Source organism: Myotis myotis, unplaced genomic scaffold (assembly GCF_014108235.1).
Source record: "Myotis myotis isolate mMyoMyo1 unplaced genomic scaffold, mMyoMyo1.p scaffold_m19_p_4, whole genome shotgun sequence".
NCBI lineage: Eukaryota > Metazoa > Chordata > Mammalia > Chiroptera > Vespertilionidae > Myotis > Myotis myotis.
The window spans coordinates 117752943-117767836 of record NW_023416346.1 but is presented as its reverse complement, the minus strand read 5'-3'; the positions used below and the strand labels follow the sequence as shown (position 1 = coordinate 117767836).

Below are 14894 nucleotides of genomic sequence, written 5' to 3'. Positions count from 1 at the left end.
AAATCAATACTAAAAATTAATGAATTAAGAGTTTTCAGTTTAATCTGGTTTCAGTTAGATTTATACCAAGAATAAAGTGCTCAAATAAGGCAAAGATGTGTAGTCCTCCCCTCTCCTCACCATAAAAAAGAGGTGGGGCAAGGGATTGGTAAGCCAGGGAATGGAATTAAAGTTTGAGTAAATTCTAATATAATATTTTTTGTTTAAAAATAGCATGTTACACTATCCAGTTTTCACACACACAAAAAAAATCTCTGTCCAGTCTGTCTCCCATTCTTTTAATGCCTAAATATGCCTAGAAATGTCTGAATAATCTGTAATTTTTATTGATAGTTCCATATGGTGGGCTTTTGAGCACATTTTAATTTATTTTTATACTTTTCTTAAATAAGCTGTACAACTTTTATAATAAATATGTATATAATTTAAAGCAAAGTTGCAGAAGCACAAAGGAATGGAAATAACATACTAATAACTTCAGGGTACATGGCATAGTCAGGGGGGTGCTGAGGAGATAAGAATGTGAAGGCAGAAGGCAGTTTGGTCAGAGTTTGGTTGCTAGACTGCAATTTTTATTTTACTTGGTAGGAAATGGGGCACCATTACCTGCTAGAGAGTAAGGTGACTGGATCTTTGTTTTAAGAAAGCTGACCCAGGGCAGTGTCTAAGGGATTTTGGTGTGATGTCTCTTTTTACGATGTTAATGTACACAAAATACAATTCTATAGCAATCCGATACCATGTATTTTTCTATCTTGGCAAAAATTATAACGAAATCTGTTTTGAAGCTTTGAGAGGTGAGAATAACAAAACATCACCTGTTTTATAAGGTTGTTGTGAGGAGTAAATGGTATATTTTAAGGGCTTAGTATCATGCTTGGCATGTGGTATGTGGTAGGTAAATATTTGGTGTTATTATCACAACCATTGTTATTTCTTATTATATAGATTCTCCATCAAATGTTCTCCAAATCAGCTTCGTTTTGCTGATTTTTAAATTAGATCAGTGTTCCTTTATGAAGCAGTTTGCTTGAAGTGGTGTATCCCCTAAACCCCCCACCCCCAAGTAATTTTTATTTTCAGAAACTACTGAGTTTTCTGAAGTCTTAATGAACTATATTTTTAGACTCCATAGCATCTGTTAGTATTGCAAATAAGCAACCCTTAATTTTTGGTCTTCAGGGATTTTACTGAAGCTCCCTTGAAGCAGTATAAAATATGCCTATATTTTGCCATAGTTTTGCTATTAATAATGAGATAATTGCTAAGTCAATTTTTTCTTTAGTTTCACAGTTTAAAACTGTTGGATGAGATACAAAGATTATTATTCCATAAGGCTGGAGGAAAATGTGATGCCAATTTTACTTAAAAAACTGGGAAGCAAATTTACTAAGATAATGATAGAATCTCTGGTTGGTGGGACTATTGTTGATTTTTTAAAATACTAAATTATATACAGTGAACATAAATTTCTTAAAAAATCAAAAGATGAAAATAAAGATCTGGATTCTAAAGACAGGTACCTCCTCACTCTGTCTCCCACTTCTCACTTATTAGTTCACCTATTTGGGCAAGTCACATACCATCTCAGAGCCTTTATTTCTTTATCTGGAAAAGTTGAGAATCAAATAAGTAAAAGTACATAGGAAATGCTAAGGAAATTGTGAAATGCCATGCAAATGGTAGTTATTATTAGAAGTAGTCTTAATTTTCAAGAATTATGCTCTTCTATTTTGGAGAGGTCTATTCTAAAGCTCTAGTTCTTCATTTTACTGCATTAGAAGAAGGCACTTACGCAGAGATCATAGGTATGATGACTCAATTTTATCTAAGCCTTCTTTATCTGTTTTTAATAGAAATTCATTTTTAATGATAGCATTAAAATCAGAGTGAAATTTTGAGTAAGAGAACCAGCAAAGTATTTTTTAAAACAAATCACTTCTGTAATATTTCATATTTAGAATAATTTCATAGGTTGAGTTAGTGGGGCAAATTCTCAAGGTGAAAATCTGAATTCTACTTTTGTCAAATGGTAGAACAACTGCTTGGCTCCGGTAAGCCTGTATATTTGAAATGTGTTTCCCACACATTTATGAAAACAAACAGAAAAGTCTTTTAGCTCAAGTTATAGGTAAATACATGACATTTTGTAAGCTCAAAAATGATTAGATTTTCCAATCATCAAAGGTTTATCTTATGAGTACTGACAAACTAGTGTACCCAAAAACAGCTAGCCTGACCTTGTTCTTTGTAAACACAAGGGCATTTGATTTTCTAGTACTTGTTAGAATCAGTTTGGACAAACCTTGCCAGAAGAGGCCAAGCTTCATCAACAATATCACCTGTCAGAGATGAGTTCTTTGAAGACATAAATTTATTCAGGACTTTCCTGCTAGTTTGGTGAGATCTTCATCCTTATGTTATTTCAGCTTAAAATTCCAAAGCTATCTTTAAGAAAATCACATTGGCTCAATCAGCTTGGGTATATCATGAAAATATTTAGCTTTGAAAAAGGGCAGGTACACATCAGGCCAGAAATAAGGACATAATGCTGATTCTTCCCCCCTACAAACCATTTTTATAAAATGTAGTCAAGATACTTGAATATAGGTAGTTATGTTCAGAGTTCAGAGAACCTCTCTATTTTTAAACTGCAGAGTTTAACCAACTGGTCTCTGACCCTTCATATCATCAAGCTTGTCCTGGATCAACTCATTTTCTCTGGCTTTTTAAGCTCTTAACTCAGTCTGCCATTCTCTCACTGGTAACCAAGTCCTTCCTTCCTGTTTCATATCTACGGTTGAAGTCACCAGTCATGAACTCCTCCAATTTTCTGCATCACAACCTTCCTCCTTTCCCTAAACACAATGTAGCTATGTTCTCATCCATGTTTACCTTCTCATCTCAGAAGGTATAGCAAATTTCTCCTATTTAAGGAAAATTCCTTTACCTTTTGAAAAAAATGCTTTTATTGATTTTTTTTTAAGAGAGGGAGAGAAGCATTGATTGGCCCCCTCCTGCACCCCCCCCCCTACCGGGGATCGAGCCTGCAACCCAGGCATGGGAATCAAAACTGGAGTCCTTTTGTTGCACAGGATCACATTCAGTCAACTGAGCCACACCAGCCAGGGCTCCTTTATCTTTGCACCTAGTTTTGTTTCCGTTTCCCTTTTCCTTTGAGATCTTGATCTATAAATTTCCTATCATGTCTGGTTTCAGCCCATCACTTTCTATTATATTTTCTCCTACAGATTGAGCATGCATAAGTATTTTTCTCAAACAGAAAAGTCCTTGACCGTGCAACCCATTCTAGTCACTGCCTCTTTGTTCACGGTAAAATTAGACTTCATAAAGAAATTCATAGCTTCCATTGAATCCTCAATCCACATCTGACCCCATATAGCCTTCACCACACTACTTTTCACCAGGAACTTCAATGACTTCTAGGTGACTCTGGTCAATGCAGACATTCCTCCTTGAATAGTGCATGCTGTATTATTGCCATGGGTCTTACTAGAATTCTCAGAACTTTTAGCTCCCTGGCTTCCTTTATGACTCTCCATCAACCTCTCCAGCTTTCCTTTCTGAACTCTTCTTGTCCCTCCCTTAGACTATGACATTCCCAGGATTTTCTCAGCCCGCTCTTGCCTCATACTGCAGGTTCTCATTCTATGATCTCAAGGCTTGGTTAGCATGGAGCTGATGGGCTCCCAAATCTGTGTGTCAGCCTTCAGCTTTCAGACTGGAATATCCAGCAACTGACTTCACATCTTAGCCACTCATGAAATCATTGATTCATCAATATTCTGATCATCTATCACCAGACTCTATCTTAAAAGACTGAATAATGAAAATACAGGTTCTACTCTGTCAATGGGAAAGATAGGTGGAAAACCTCAGATAGTAGCAATATAGTGAATTGTACACTTAGAGAAACAGTCAAAGTGTGCTATGAGTACAGAGGGATAGGGACAGACACCAGCTCTGAGAGCTTTCAGAGATGTTATCCCTTGGACCTTAATTAAATTAACATGTAGGAAGAGAGATCCTTTTCCTCATTTCTCTTAACATTTCTTCACCTAGTTGTTTATCACCCAAATCAGAAATCCTATAGTTATCCTTGTCATGTTCAATTTTTAGTTGGGCATCAAGTGCTGCCATTTTAGTTCTAAGATAGGCCTCAAGTCCAGCCCTCTTCCCCATCTGTATTGCCTCTGCCCGATTCGAGGTCTTGGTATCTGTCGCCTGCATTATTGAAGTAGATTCACAAGTGGTATCCTGTTTCATGTCCTAACCCCTTTGGATCCACCTTTCTCAAGGCCAGCATGGTATAGCAAAAATGGTGGTCTCACCTTGTCACTGCTTGGCTTAAAAGTGTCCCATCACCTATAGCAAAGGTTCTCAAAACTCTGATCAGAATCCCTAGGGTAGGGCACCTCTTAATCTGTCTATATATCAGGTCCCACTCCTGCAGATTCTGATTCTGTAGAACTGCTGGTTGCTGGCCTTTGTTTCTAAGTTCCCAAAGAGATTTTGACACCTGACAAGATTGAGAAACCACCAGCCAAGGATCAAGTCTGATCTTCTCTGCCTGGTTACACAAGACCCTTTGTGACAGGCTTTAGCTTAGCTATTGGCACATTTCCCATCATGCTCCGTATGTCTACTTGTCTAGGTAAAATCGTTCATTTTTATGTGAATCAAGTTAAAGATTATATTTGTAAAAAAAAGACTTTTGAAAATGCTAACATTTAAATACCTACTAATGTTATTTGTAATGTGTTCCCTGCCTTTTTAGTGGATGATGCTGGCAAAATAGAACATGGTGGTTCCTCTGGAATGACAGAGTCAGAAATTGATCCTTGTAAAGTGGATGGTTCTTGCCCTGAAGTCATCAAGGTGTACATTTTTAAAGCTGACCCTGGAGAGGATGACTTAGGTAAGAGGACACCTTCAACATATTACTCATCCTGATCTAAACACTTCAACCTGATTACTTTTGGGTGGATTAGATTGAGAACATTTGAAACCTTTTCTGAAGATAACTTTTAATCAAGGTTTCCAGCCCGGCCAGCGTGGCTCAGTGGTTGGGCATCCACCTATGAACGAGGAGGTTGGGGTTCAGTGCCCTGGTTGTGGGCTTAATCCCCAGTAGGGGGTGTGCAGGAGGCAGCTGATCAATGATTCTGTCTCATCATTGATGTTTCTATCTTTCTCCCACTCTCTCTTCCTTTCTGAAATCAATAAAATTATATTTAAGTAAGGTTTCCAATGTAGCAGTAGAAAAGTATGTAAAATGTGATACGTGAAATAGGAGGAAATGAAGTTTTCTCATAAATTCTTGGAGCTGTCATCTTCCCTAATAGGTGGCACCGTAGACATTGTGGAGAGTGAGCCTGAGAATGACCATGGAGTTGAACTACTTGATCAGAATAGCAGTATTCGTGTGCCAAGGGAAAAGATGGTTTATATGACTGTCAATGACTCTCAGCAAGAAGATGAAGACTTAAGTAAGTAGATGGTCTTTGTGGGAGAAAATTTAATGTTCTTGTAGTTCTTTTTTTTAAAAAAAAAACTTTAAATATGGCCCTTGCCGGTTTGGCTCAGTGGATAGAGTGTCAGCCTGTGGACTGAAGGGTCCCAGGTTCGATTCCAGTCAAGGGCATGTACCTCGGTTGCAGGCTCCATCCCCAGCCCCAGTCGGGGTGCGTGTGGGAGGCAACCGATCTATGTGTCTCTCTCATATCGATGTTTCTCTCTCTGTCTCTCCCCCTTTCTTCCACTCTCTCCAAAAATCAATGGAAAAAAATAACCTCAGGTGAGGATTAACAAAAAATAAAAAATTTTAAATATGGCCAATATTTAAAGGAAACAAGTAGCATTATTGTAGAGATTGTTATGCTGCCGTATTCCAAGGGAAACACCAATAACTCATGTATTCCAAGAACTTTATTGAAAAACTAATAGTGTCAACAATGAAAAAATGAATTATGGTGAAAACCAAGAAATGAATGATTCATTCAAATATTTGAGTGCTTATATGCGAAAACTGTGTTCTAGGTATATAACATTTGAACCTTCTTTCTACTTGTCTATTAATTGAATTCAAATGACAGTATCTTTCCTGTAATGTCTGTAAACCTGGTCACAAAAGTTTATATAATTTTCTATTTAGATGTTGCTGAAATTGCTGATGAAGTTTATATGGAAGTGATCGTAGGAGAAGAGGATGCCGCTGCAGCAGCCGCAGCAGCCGCCGCACACGAACAGCAAATCGATGACAATGAAATCAAAACCTTCATGCCAATAGCGTGGGCAGCAGCTTACGGTAAGTTGCATAGGCAGCTCTTCCAATTGAGTTGGTTCTTGAATGTGAATTCATGCTTGAAAGATGTTTTCTGTGGTTTTAGGTTTCAGAAATCTGAAATGCCAGTACCCTATAATGGTTACTTGATTTGAACAGGAGTAGTGGAAGATTATAAAGTCTACTTTTTGTCTTTGTTTTTAACAAGATTTTTCTTCATGTTTATAGCATGTAGAAGGAAGTACTACAAGAAGCATACAGGCTTTCAAGCTGAAACTTTTATCTTGATTATATCTGTCCCATGCCTTTTCAATTTTGGGAGACAAGAGAGTCCATGGGGCAAAATGCTGACGTGTTTTTTAGATTTGGAAGCTCGGCCATTTCTTCCGGTCTTGTTATAATAAATATGGTCATGAAACCCATTATCTAGAATGGGGAATTTCTGTCATTCATGAGTATCATGGCTTACTTTTTGTTGTTGTAGTTAATAAAGAATCCCTAATTCTTTATAATTTATAATACAGTATAATTTTGTTTTTTAATGCGCATCGTTAGGTAATAATTCTGATGGAATTGAAAACCGGAATGGCACTGCAAGTGCCCTCTTGCACATAGATGAGTCTGCTGGGCTCGGCAGACTGGCTAAACAAAAACCAAAGAAAAGGAGAAGACCTGATTCCAGGCAGTACCAAACAGGTGAGGGCACACGAGTTCCACAGCGCAGCGTGCTTTGCGAGCTCTCAGATGAAACTAGTATGTATCCACAGAGGTGTTGTGATGGCATTTTAGCTGCTAGACCACATGTAACTTTTGCGTATCAAAGTTGAAAATATAATTTTAAGAATTCAGTGATATTCATGAATGATTTTCTTGGATAAAAAGAAACGGAATGGATCGAACATGGATGGAAATAATTAAAAACTCAGTGATTTTTTTTGTGTGGAAATGAAATATGTTCCAAATATGTTACAAACATTAACTTTTTTAAAAGTAGTATATTAAAAGAATCTGATTATGTCAGCGTAAAGAGGCATACTTTACAGAGCAGCAGAACAGGTACTTAAGGTCATGTGATGTATTCCTGTCTATTCTTGTATGCCCATTTAAGCTTTACTGTAAGTTGACATAAATTATGTTTTTGGAATAACCAAAGAAGAAATTGTGATTACAACACTTTATTTTTATGAATAATTTCCCACTGATTTCTAAATTGATAATAATAGCTTTAATCACTAGTTGATAGAAGTTACATATTCATGTATTGTTTTAAACTGGAGGGAGTGAGGTTGGTACAGTCATACCGAATAAAGTTTGCAGACCAGGTTCCTCTTTATGACAAGGTTGATATATCTCCTATGTTGAAAAATGCTAAAAGGAATGTTAAGTAGCAAATAGCTTAACTTAAGAGTATTTGCCCAATAATGTCCAGAACACACCCTTTAAATTCTTGATGAAACCAAAATAGAACTTGGTTTGATCTCTCACGTACCTTTCTTTTCCTTTCTTAGCAATAATAATTGGCCCTGATGGACATCCCTTGACTGTCTATCCTTGCATGATTTGTGGGAAAAAGTTTAAGTCCAGAGGTTTTTTGAAAAGGCACATGAAAAACCACCCTGAACACCTTGCCAAGAAGAAGTACCGCTGTACTGACTGTGATTACACTACCAACAAGAAGATAAGTTTACACAACCACCTGGAGAGCCACAAGCTGACCAGCAAGACAGAGAAGGCCATCGAATGCGATGAATGTGGGAAGCATTTCTCTCATGCTGGGGCTTTGTTTACTCACAAAATGGTGCATAAGGAAAAAGGAGCCAACAAAATGTACAAGTGTAAATTTTGTGAATATGAAACAGCTGAACAAGGGTTATTGAACCGCCATCTTTTGGCGGTCCACAGCAAGAACTTTCCTCACATCTGCGTGGAGTGCGGTAAAGGTTTTCGTCACCCCTCAGAGCTCAAAAAGCACATGCGCATCCATACTGGGGAGAAGCCGTACCAATGCCAGTACTGCGAATACAGGTCTGCAGACTCTTCCAACTTGAAAACGCACGTAAAAACTAAGCATAGTAAAGAGATGCCATTCAAGTGTGACATTTGTCTTCTGACTTTCTCAGATACCAAAGAGGTGCAGCAACATGCTCTTATTCACCAAGAAAGCAAAACACACCAGTGTTTGCATTGCGACCACAAGAGTTCAAACTCCAGTGATTTGAAACGACACATAATTTCAGTTCACACGAAAGACTACCCCCATAAGTGTGACATGTGTGATAAAGGCTTCCATAGGCCTTCAGAACTTAAGAAACACGTGGCTGCCCACAAGGGTAAAAAAATGCACCAGTGTAGACATTGTGACTTTAAGATTGCAGATCCATTCGTTCTAAGTCGCCATATTCTCTCGGTTCACACAAAAGATCTTCCGTTTAGGTGCAAGAGATGTAGAAAGGGATTTAGGCAGCAGAATGAGCTTAAAAAGCACATGAAGACACACAGTGGCAGGAAGGTATATCAGTGTGAGTACTGTGAGTATAGCACTACAGATGCCTCAGGCTTTAAACGGCATGTTATTTCCATTCATACAAAAGACTACCCTCACCGTTGTGAGTACTGCAAGAAAGGGTTCCGGAGACCTTCGGAAAAGAACCAGCACATAATGCGGCATCATAAAGAAGTGGGCCTGCCCTAACAATACTTCTACAGACGTTTGTGGAGATGCAGGCCTTGGAGCAGAAAATTCATCTTAAAGCCAATCAGTCTTGTTCACATACAATACTGTATATTGATTTATTCTGTGTACAAATAGAGTATTGCTTGTAGTTGACTTTTTTTTTAAACATTTTGTTCAGTAGTGTGTTCTGAATTCTATTCAGTTTGTTTAATTAATGGGGAAAAGCAGCAACAAGCAAGTTGCTTTTAATGAAGTAATCCTTCTATACTGAAATTTTCTATTAGTTTTATATTTATTTAAATATTTACCTTGCTTATTATCTTAATGGTACTCTTCTAAGACCATTTAACATAAAGCTAGGGTAACTTTAGATTGAGTCAACATGATTACTTTCAGAGTAACTATTCCCCCCCCCCCCCCATAAATTTCTTACAATAAAATTGTCAGAGACATCTAACATAAATGGGAGATTTAACAGTCACGTCCAATTAGGCTAACACGAAAGTCATGTACTTGTCTTGCTTAATCTTTTCAGACCACATGACAACGAAAGTTTCCATTTGAGCTTTGCATCCCTGGCATTGCTGAGTAAAGAACAGTGGGTGGGTTTGTGCTTACTTTTCATTTTGTTTAGTGGACAAAATATATCTTTGGGGGGCTTTCTTTGGAGTATTTACATCTTCTGTCTGCATAGCAAAGTCTTAGAAAACTTTATTGACAAATTTTGCTTGATCCTGTTGTATTTTGATTATTCTGTCTGTGCTGCTTTGTCTTGGAATGGTTGTGTGCTACAAATGAGACTTATTGAGGACTGCATTTTGGAATCTCCTAGAGGTAATTTGTGGCTCATAGGATCTTTTGCAACTTTATATATGTATATGTACCCTGAACTATGTATATGCACATATATATATAAAACATGTATCTGTGTGTATTGCTTATTTTACATATTTATACACACAACCCCAAGTAGTAGTTGTTTAAAATCTATAATGAAAAGTATTAAATTTACAATAACATGAAAGATGCAGGGATGTATGAGAGCATTTTGTAAAGCATGCTCTTCAGAGAGACTACTCAGGTGAAGAATTAGAAGGAAAATAAGGACACTCGTATTTTTAAAGAGTAAAGGTATTTTCTTTTAAATATCTTTGGTAATTGAAAAATAGAAGTTAAGATGTTTCTAGATAGAATGTTTTCATACACCTTCAGCTCCATGCCTTTATATTTTTCTGAAAAGTTAACGAGTATCCGGACAGACCTTCCTCAGTTCTCTCTGAGAAGCCCCCGAGGGAACTCTGTGTTACCAAGCGAGGGAGACTAAAGAAGCTATGGCTTCGTGTATCAGAGATCGGGTGCTAATTATGATTTATACTTGGCAAGTTCAGCCTACTCTGTTATTTCTTAGTTGTAGTTAGGAAACTTTCAAACACTTAATGCTCAAGTTGGCTTTGATTAGAACATAACATTAAAGGTATGTTTTAAGTGCATGAGGAAAATCTGATGCCTTATTTGGAATATCACCATGTCTTTCACTGTTTTATTTTTCTTTGAGTTGATTTTTTTTAAACAAATAGTTCAGACTCAGATTTATAAATTCATAAAAGCAACGCTAAAGTTAATTAGAATTTGGTTATGTTAGAATAAATTTTAGAGAACATAAGACAGTTTTGGGGGGGGGGTCCTTAAATTGGCTGTCAGCACATACGAGTACCTGGCACGTCATGGGAGATTTTGGACTTTTCTTCCCACTTGATAGCTGCCTTGCCACTTCATTATGGTGCTCCATCCTCTTTGTGCTTTTAGGTTTTTACCTTTCATCTTTCTCTTTGCCGTTGATCTGTATTCAAGAGTTTATAGGATTAGAACTCTAAATATCGTGTGTTTGACAAGCCTCTGAAGTACTGGATTGATTTACTTCAGTTCTAAGTCAAGTACTTTTAAGCTGGTATGAACTCCAACCTGAATGCCAGTCAAAACCAAGGCATGGGCCTGTCCCAGTGGGAGCTCCTGTGCCCTCTTGGCCGCTATAACGTGCTTTTTAAAAAAAAGTAACTTAAAATTGTGTGATTCATTGCCCTGCAGTACTATTCTTGAAAGCTCTGTTTTTTTGAGAACCTTTAAAATTTCCCTAATTTTTAATTTTTCCCAGAGATAATGTAAAACACTTAAATGAAAGTGGAAATTTATTAATTTTAAAACATCCTATAAAATTAATACAGAAAATATAATTGGTCATTATATTTTTTTAAATAAGCTGAAAGATAAAGAACACAGCATTTTACACACTTTATATTTCTCTTACATAGTCTGGAATCATACACAGTTCTTTTCTTTTTAAAGCACAATATTGAAACCTTTAAAAGGTATTTAAGGGTTTGGTCAAGTGAATATGATAAAATGTATTTGTCTGTATAAAGAGAAAATGAAATTGTAGTCACTGTTATGTACTGACATTAGTTACAACCTAGTTTTACTTAAAACAATTTTGATTAGCAAAGCTAAAAAAAATGGATGTTTCAGTTAAATGTTTTAAAGAGGTACAGATTTTTACAAGGACATAATATAAGTTATTGTTCTGTAGAAATATCCTATTAAATATTGTATGTCCCTCCCTCTGTACACTTTGTAAAAAAAGTAAAATACATAAAAAGAAAATCATATAGGGATGTGTGACATTATTGTAATTGTGTACTTGAGAATAATGTGCAAAAATAAAAATCAGAATATTTTCCTGTTACTGAATGTTTAGTCTATTTGATACCAGTACTAAGTTAATGCTTTTTCTTAAGAAAAAAAAATGTACAGTTTTTGTAAACCTAATAAACATCAAAAGCAGTGGTTTATTTTCATTTCCCCATTTCTTAATTCCTTTTATGCAGCAGTGGAATTCAAAATGCTTGATTGCTTTGAATTTTATGACTTGAATGCAAATACTGATAATATTTCAGCCCTGCGGATTTGCAAGTAATTCAGAGGAGTTAAGAGGTGATTGGTGAGTCCTTTGATGAGCATGTCCTTGAAATTTATTTTTTTCTTTTATCTTCATAAAGGATTTGTTTTATTAGCATCTCCAGTTACCCGGAGATAAATTTCCCTTGCATAAAGTGGTTTTTGAGAGCACTTAAGTTCATTTTAGTATCAATGCATTGCACATTGGGTCAGTGGGGGTTGTCCCCACCTCCACCACAGAAACCCTGCCCTAGAGTTTCCCCTTTGTGCCCAGTTGGAGGGTTCTAGACGACAATAAATACTAGAGAATGGTCATTGTCATAATAAGAGAAGTTAGGTAAAAGTTATCAGGACTTACAAAAGAACAAGATAGATTTCAGTCATTGATTTTTAAAGATGAGATCCTGCTGATCTTCAACTATGTAGGAATAAATATTTGTCTAATAGTTGAGACAGTAAATAATAAAAACTTGAGGTAAAGGATCAAGAGGACATGGTGAATGTCACTGTGCAGAGCCATAAATTGGACAGAAAATTGTAGCATGCTGAGAAACTGGTTTGTAATAAAATGCCTGACAGATAACATCATACCAGGCTGTGATCCCAGGCAGTGCATTACTCTGTTCTCTGGGAATCTTAGTATTGACAATTTCCTTGAGCTCCCACAAATTCTAGAATTAATATAAAGAAAATCATGACCAAACTCTTACAGGGTTGCTGTTTCAGAGCAGTGATTTTCAAGTGCTGCCAAATTCTCAGCCCTACCCAAGACCCACTGAATCAGAAAACTGGGTGTGGGACCCAGTGATCTTGTGTCTTAACATGTCCTCCAAGTAATTCTGCTGCATGCTCAAGTTTGGGAAATGCTGTTATAGAGCACTTGAGGAACTTCAAAGATTAGAAACACACACATACACACAAGCCAGAGATAAGCAGTTAAAGGTGACATGGGACTCAATTTATACCTTGGATTTACCCCTTTTAAAGTGTGAGTCTGCTGGTCAGTGAGTAAATCCTTTAGTCCACATGTAAATAGCCTGCACTTAATCTTGTATGGCTTCCCCTAAGTTACACTCCTCAAAGGTGGATAAGAATTCAGAGGAAGAGTCAGCAAGTAAAAGAGAGGGACTGGAAAGTGTGTATGTGTTTAATTGGCCCAATGTTACTTAAGTAATTCATATCTGAAAACCCGTATCTGTAGCTGTTTAGGTAAAGTAAAAATTAACTTTGCCCATTTGGGTTTTGTTTTGTCTTTTGTGTATATATTGTTTGCCTTTTTCATAAAATAATTCTTGGATTTGTTATATATTGTTCCTGTTATTTTTGACATCTGCTATTGTTGTAAATAAATTCCTATTTTGTTTTAAGTTACCCTAGTGGAGTGTTGGCTATAGACAGGGTGTGTGTGTGCATGCGCGCGCACACACACACACACACACACACAAACACACACATGGAAATGAAGAAACATAAATCACACGGTTTATAAATTCTTGACACAGTATAAGCTGGAAGTGATGTGACCCCTTTCGTAGTTGAGCACTTCTAGCACCAATGAAAGTATCAGTGTTGCATACAGGTATAACACCTGCACCTGCTTGGACTTTATTTTTTTATTAAAAAAATGTTTTTTATTGATTTCAGAGAGCAAGAGATAGAAACATCAATAATAAGAGAGAATCATTGATTGGCTGCCTCCTGCACGCCTCACACAGGGGATCAAGCCCGCAAACCGGGCATGTGCCCTTGACCAGAATGGAACCTGGGACCCCTCAGTCCGCAGGCCGACGCTCTATCCACTGAGCCAAACCAGCTAGGGCACCTGCTCAGACTTTAAAATCACTTTTGTGACCTTTGAGATGGCAATTCTTTTAGTCTATTAAGTTTGAGGTAAAACTCAAGAATGATTGTTTTTTTTCTATTCACTTGGTCCCAAGTTACTTGTATTGTTGGTATCAGTGAACACAAGGGATTTGGCATTGTAGTGACCTGCTGATACTGTAAAGCCATTAGGATACTTTGCTACAGAAAACTTGCTTAAGAATTGTAGATGGCATTTGTTCATCATGTGAATTACCACAGAAATATCCAAATGTATTGACAAAAATAGAATAGTTCATTAGAACTATATTATTTTGCTTTTATCTAAGAGAGGCCAGTTTCTGCTTCTTCATGCTGTGTTTGGCTTTAAAAGCAGAACCTGTTTCCTTTTGCCTGGGCTTTTTTGAAGTAAGGGGAGGGATTGCAAAGCCATCCGTTGGGGTTTTGGAGGTTCTAATTATACCCATCCTCTCTGGGTCCTAACCACATTGAAAATAGACTCAAGAAACCACCAGTTGAGTGTGTGACTTCATTTAGTAAAGCTGGGTTGGGAGATCCAGAGGCCAAATCTGTTTCCCCCCCAGTGTAGGCCTCGAGTGATGCAGCCAGTTACTCGAAGGTGTGGGGCCCACCCTCCCCTTAGTGAGCTATAGGGAGACTGCTTAGCTTCCCACCAGAGAAATGGAGCATGTGGGTGAGAATGGCTGCAGTATTCTCCCCAGTGCTCCCAGGCCCAGATTCAGGGAAGGCAGAGAAGAGTTCCCTTATGTCATCCTCATCTATATATATATAAAAGGCTAATATGCAAAATGTCCCCTCGGGAGTTCGACCAGGAGACTGGGAGTTCAATTGCTCACTATGACGTGCACTGACCACCAGGGGGAGGTGCGGAACATGGCGGACGACCAGCGGTGGTGGCGGGGTGCTGAGGGAGCAAGGGAAGCAGGAGGCTGGAACCGCTCCATGGCAGCGCAGGTGGCAGGGAAGGAGGAGGCGGGTAGGAGGGGAACCTGATTGTCCCTGATTGCCGGCCAGGCCTAGGGCCCCTACCCATGCACGAATTTCGTGCATTGGGCCTCTAGTGAAATAATAAGGGTTAGTCCAATTCTGTTGGTCCTCTGGCATTAGCCCACTAGCAAAGTA

General features: G+C 37.7%; 1 protein-coding gene across 10 annotated transcripts in view; it reads left to right on the top strand.

Annotated features, from left to right (window-relative positions):
* The window catches only part of ZFX (zinc finger protein X-linked), a 37578-nt gene extending 25860 nt beyond the window's left edge, over positions 1-11718 (top strand). For 9 of the 10 annotated variants that reach the window (XM_036303955.1, XM_036303960.1, XM_036303958.1 and 6 more), the window contains 5 exons: positions 4799-4939; positions 5367-5510; positions 6176-6328; positions 6860-7000; positions 7813-11718. In XM_036303955.1, coding sequence (XP_036159848.1) covers positions 4799-4939; positions 5367-5510; positions 6176-6328; positions 6860-7000; positions 7813-8996 — 1763 coding nt within the window. In that variant the 3' untranslated portion in view covers positions 8997-11718. The remainder of the gene's footprint in view (positions 1-4798; positions 4940-5366; positions 5511-6175; positions 6329-6859; positions 7001-7812) is intronic. The other variant, XM_036303963.1, reaches the window with a different exon arrangement.
* Positions 11719-14894: the final 3176 nt, after the last annotated feature.